At 59.9% G+C, this 5145-nt stretch overlaps 1 protein-coding gene across 1 annotated transcript in view; it reads left to right on the top strand.

Annotated features, from left to right (window-relative positions):
- Positions 1–5145, top strand: part of LRP3 (low density lipoprotein receptor-related protein 3) — a 10813-nt gene that overhangs the window by 3160 nt on the left and 2508 nt on the right. Inside the window, exons 3-5 of the mRNA XM_010849280.1 lie at positions 2929–3103; positions 4406–4620; positions 5044–5139. Of these exons, the coding sequence (XP_010847582.1) occupies positions 2929–3103; positions 4406–4620; positions 5044–5139 (486 nt within the window). The remainder of the gene's footprint in view (positions 1–2928; positions 3104–4405; positions 4621–5043; positions 5140–5145) is intronic.

A 5145-nucleotide genomic window follows, 5' to 3' on the forward strand; every position in this document is an offset into this window, starting at 1 on the left:
TGCCGGCAGCCCCTGGAAACCAGGTCTGCAAGCTGTGTGTCTTCAGGCTTGCTCATGCCCTCTCGGGAGTATTTGACATTTCTTTGGACCAAGAAAGGACGCTGGTCTGAAAGCACTCAGTCACCCCTTGCTCCCTTGAGCAGGCCACCTTGACCTGAGCAAAACTTCTGTCCAAGTGAACACAGGTCACTTGCAGTTAAGCTCAGACAGACTTCTCTGACGGCCCCTAAAGACCCCCAAGAGCCTCCATCCTGCGTCAGTATCTCCCAGCTCCCCTCACTGCCCACCCCTCATCACACACACCATCTCTGCCCTCACCTCCCATAGGTGTCCCCTCTCCTCACCCCACACGCACGTCTGCCTCCAGACTGCTACTCCCCCACATCTTCCAGCCACCCTGAGATGAGCAGCACCCTCTGACTCCATTTCACTGATGGGCAAGCTGGGCCTAGGGTGCGACTGGCAGTGTGGACTCCAGAACTGGACTGGATTCACGAAGCTCTTTCTCCTGCCTGTGCCTGGGTGCTGGAGTGGCGGTGGGATGGGAGTGAGATTGCTGTCCCAGAGAAGCCTAGGGCTGGTTGTCTGAGCTGGTGATGCCCTCCAGGCCCATGGCCAGGCAGTGTCCAGTTTGGGCTCCTGCAGGGACCCCGGCCTCCCTCCCCATCCATGGTCACTCTGCATGGGCCAGGCCGAAGGCTGCAGTAACCCGTGGTCTCTCTGCCCACTCCCCCCTTGCAGAAGAATTAACAGTGACTCAGCGACATTGCTGCCCCCAATGGGGAAATGTCTGGGGCATCCGAGGGGCACTTGGGGTGAGGCATGTCTGGGGGAACATGTTGCCAGGGGATTGTTGAGAAGCAGTGTCTGGTTTTCTGCTCCTGACTAGGCTGGTGGTCTGGAGAGACAGGCTTACCCATGTCATGAAAGAGGGTCAGACATGGGTCCCTGCAGGCCTGGCTTTCTCTGGCTATATGGGGGATAAACCCAGCCTCCACGAGGGCTCCATCCTGTGGGGAAAACCTCTAGGCTACAGTGGGTATTGCTTTGCCTCAGGCCTGTCCTGGGGGCTAAGGGGACAGGGGTGACTCCCACACTGGCTGATGGAGCATCTGACTCCGGGTGTAACGTTTGCTTTAGAGACTCAATGTTGGGGGAGGATGTGCTCCCAACCCTGCCTAGGGACTCTTCCCCCACCCAGCATCCTGGAGGAGGAGGAGCCCTGACCTCACACCTGCCAGGGTGTCCCCAGGTCAGCATCTCTGTGAAGCCCACAAAGCCTCACCCATCCAAGGAAACACGTTGCTCAGGCCCCTGATCACCACTCCGGTTGTTTAGTCCTTACCCTCCTGGGTTGTGGCTGAGGCTCAGGGAGGATGACCTCCAGGCCCTGGTGAGTGCCAAGTGGGGAGCCCTGGCTGGTACCTCACCAACCTGGGGCTGTCAAGGCTCTGACAGCGACCCGATGTGGTCAGCCTTGCTTTAGGGTCGGTGTGGGTTTTTCTCTTCCAGCCCTTGATGCTCCTGTGAGCCACTGCTGGGGGTTAGCCCCCTGTGGGTCACAGCCTTGGATCACCCGGACCTCCACGGGTGGAGCATGGGAAGCTGCTGGAGGGCTTTCACTCTTCTTTCTGCGGCTGAGTCTTTCGGGGTTCCAAAGAGTCTTGTTGAGAGCCAGCAGAGAGATCCTGCTTGCAGGGCAACAGTCAGGGGTCAGGGAGAATGAAGAGGTAGGTAGTGTCACTGGGCTCAGGAAAAGTACTATTTGTCTCCCCGGGCCTCAGTTTTTCCGTCTGTATAATGGGCCTGCCTGTGCCACAGGCTGTTGTGAAGATCAGATGAAGAAGTATGGTGAGGGGCTATGAGGGGCAGGGGCAACCAAGTATAGCACCTTGCTTGGTCCTGCAAAGGCCAGGGCACACCAGGGCAGGGTTTGCCACCTTTAGGCTAGGTGAGCTTGGCTGGGTGCAGAGGGCATGTGTAACTAATGAAGTGGGTACAATGAGGCCTGCGGGGCTGGGCATAGAGGCACTCATCACCGGTGCTGGCCAGGGTGATGCCTTGTGCTCACTGACACAGTGGACGGTTGACACTTTACCAATGAGTTGGCACTTTATCAATGAGAGGCCCAGCCCACTAGAGGACCAGGGTGGGCCCTGACTCTGCCACTTACCCGCTGTGGCCATGGGCAACTCACCGACCCTCTCTGAACCTTGGTTTCCTCATCTGGTTATGACATCCCCTCCTGGTGGCCTCCCACTCACACTCAGGATAAAATCTAAATGCCACACAAGATGCCATCAGACCCAGCCTGTGTTTCCAGCCTCCTCAGGATATCGGCCCCTCCCTTCAGGCCCGTTTTATAAACTTCACTTTGCCCAGGGAATCTGCATTGTCTGTCTGCTCCTCCCCCAGTCTGTGAGCCCCACAGAGCCAGACTTTTACCCGTCTTATGAACATGCCTGGTACTGTGCTTGCCACATAGTAGGTCCTCAAAAAGAATGTGTTGGGTGAGGCCTGTATTAGGCCAGCCCTGGGGTGGTGGGGTGGCAGGCAGGGAACCATAGTGGGCCTGCTTATGCTGGGCCACCAGGCCTAGGGCTGCAGGATTCTCCACTGAGCTGAGACCCGAGGCCGAGAGGCCTTACCTGTGAGGTGCCAAGGAGAGTTGGTGGGCTGGCTCCCAGCCCCGTGGACGGTAGGGGAGAAGAGCTGGGCTCTGGGGCTCAGGGTAGACTGTCCTGAGTCCATGGGGGTCCTCCTCTCCCCACTCCATACATACCACTTCCCTGAAGTCTCACGGCACGCCCATGCCCTTGGCCATGATCACCTTAGCTGGCCTTGAGCCTACCTGGGGAAGGCCTGTGCTCAGGTCACGGGGTGAGGGGCTCAGTGTCGCCCTCCCTCACTGCCCCCTCCCACCCAAAGGTGAAGCCAGCGCCTCTCAGCCTCCTCTCCTGACAGCCGCCTGCAGCGGGCAGCTGGAGCGGCACACTGCGCGCCGCGGCGTCATCTACAGCCCAGCCTGGCCCCTCAACTACCCGCCGGGCACCAACTGCAGCTGGTACATACAGGGCGACCGTGGGGACATGATCACCATCAGGTACGTGTGCACGGGGGTGTCAGAGCGACTCGATGTGGGCCTGCGCGCGCTGCATGTGTGATGATGTGCATGTGAGTATCTGTGACAAGTACAGTGACCAGATGTGTGTGTACGTGTGTGTGAACACACATGTGCTTGTGTATGTGTGTGCGCCCAACCTGAGCAGGTATGAATGACACGTGTATGTGCGTTTGTGAGCACATGTGTGTGTAGGTGTGGAGGGCATGTGTGTGAGATGTGCAGGTGTGCAAATACATGTGTGAGTCTATATGTGCACATATATGGGTCAAATGCATGTGAACATGTGGGTGTGGGTCTCTGGGGCTGGCTACCCAGACCTGGGCCTCTTTCATGGGCTTGTGAGGCTGTCTATCACCTCAGGCCTGCCAGGGAGGGGAGCCCTGGGACTGGAGGGCATGGCCCAGTCATCTGTGAGGTGGCAGAGGTGTCCTGTCTGTCCTGCAGGGGTGGCTTGAGGCCAGGCTGGCACTAAGCCCAGAGCGGGTTTTCCCCCGGGCCCTCGGGGCCATCTCAGCAGGAGAGGGAGGAGCAGGGTGCTCAAGCTGCGGGGATGTGCAGAAGGAAGCGGGGTGAGGAGATTAGATGGTGGAACCGAGGCTTGAGTTTGGCTGGGGTGTCACTCCTGTAAATGCAAAGCCTGGAAGACCCAGTCACTCCACGTCTCCAAGGCCAGGGGTGTGATGGGAACACATCAGGGTCTGTGCCTGTTTCCCTGTGGCCACTGGGAATCTCTTCAAAGACGCCAGCCTTTTTGGCCGCTTCTAGAGTACTCCTCGGCCCTGCTCATCCACAGCCCGGGCCACTGCTTCTCCCCAGGGGATGAGCTGTCCCCCGGCCCAGGCCTGCCCTGTGCACACAGGCTCCCCTCAGTGCCCTGGCCTGGGATTCTTGCCGGGGTTGTTGAAGCAAAGCCAGCGTAGGGGGATCTGGACCCTTGGACCTTGTCCTTCAGGGGAGAGTGTACGTGGAGGGAATTGCCTACCCTGGGACTCCTGCCTCTGCCTCCACGTGGCCTTGGGTTGGGGCACCGTGTGTGTTCTGATGGAGGGTGGAGAGGCACAAGAGGAGGCCTTCACAGAACTGCAAGGGGGCTGACATGTTCCTAGTTGTCCACGTTGTCCTGATTCTTCATGGAGCCACTCTCGGACCCCTGGGGGCCTGCTGAGTGGCTGGGAGTGGAGGAGAGGATGCTGGGGCTGGCTGTCCTTGCTGTGAGTTTAAGCATGACCTGCTGGTCTCTGGCCACCCACTCACGTCTGAGGTCCTCCCTACCCCCTGCAGCTTCCGAAACTTTGACGTGGAGGAGTCCCACCAGTGCTCCCTGGACTGGCTCATGCTGGGCCCCGCAGCCCCGCCCCGCCAGGAGGCCTTCCGGCTCTGTGGATCTGCCATCCCGCCCGCCTTCATCTCTGCCCGGGACCACGTCTGGATCTTCTTCCACTCCGACACCTCCAGTTCTGGCCAGGCCCAGGGCTTCCGTCTCTCCTACATCCGAGGTAACACCAATGGCAGGGTGCACCTATGGGCTCCCCGGGGCTGAGGGTGGCACCCTCCATCTGCCCCCTACCCTCAGGGTCTCCCCCAGTAGCCCAACGGTTGGAGCCCAGCGTTGGGACGGGAACTGGTCATCTTGCTGCCTCGGGGTGCCTTGGAACCCCTCGAGATCACTGACCCCACTTTATAGACCCCAGCTCAGGTCAGGACCTGAGATTCCCTGGCATTTGAGGTGTCTCTGCCCCTCAGGTGGTCAGGGAGAGAGAGAGTCCAGCGCCCTTCTCCTTGGGTCCTGCCTCTCCCTGGACCCTGCAGAGGCCTTGCTGGGATGGGGGGGACCTCCTGCGGGCTGCTGGCCCCAGGCCCCACGAGGAGGGTGGTTCTGCGCACCCCTGACTGTCTCCACCACGCACTTCACCCTGCAGGGAAGCTGGGCCAGGCATCCTGCCAGGCTGACGAGTTCCGCTGTGACAACGGCAAGTGCCTGCCGGGCCCTTGGCAGTGCAACACCGTGGACGAGTGTGGCG

Source organism: Bison bison, unplaced genomic scaffold (assembly GCF_000754665.1).
Source record: "Bison bison bison isolate TAMUID 2011002044 unplaced genomic scaffold, Bison_UMD1.0 scf7180017864280, whole genome shotgun sequence".
Classification (NCBI taxonomy): Eukaryota; Metazoa; Chordata; class Mammalia; order Artiodactyla; family Bovidae; genus Bison; species Bison bison.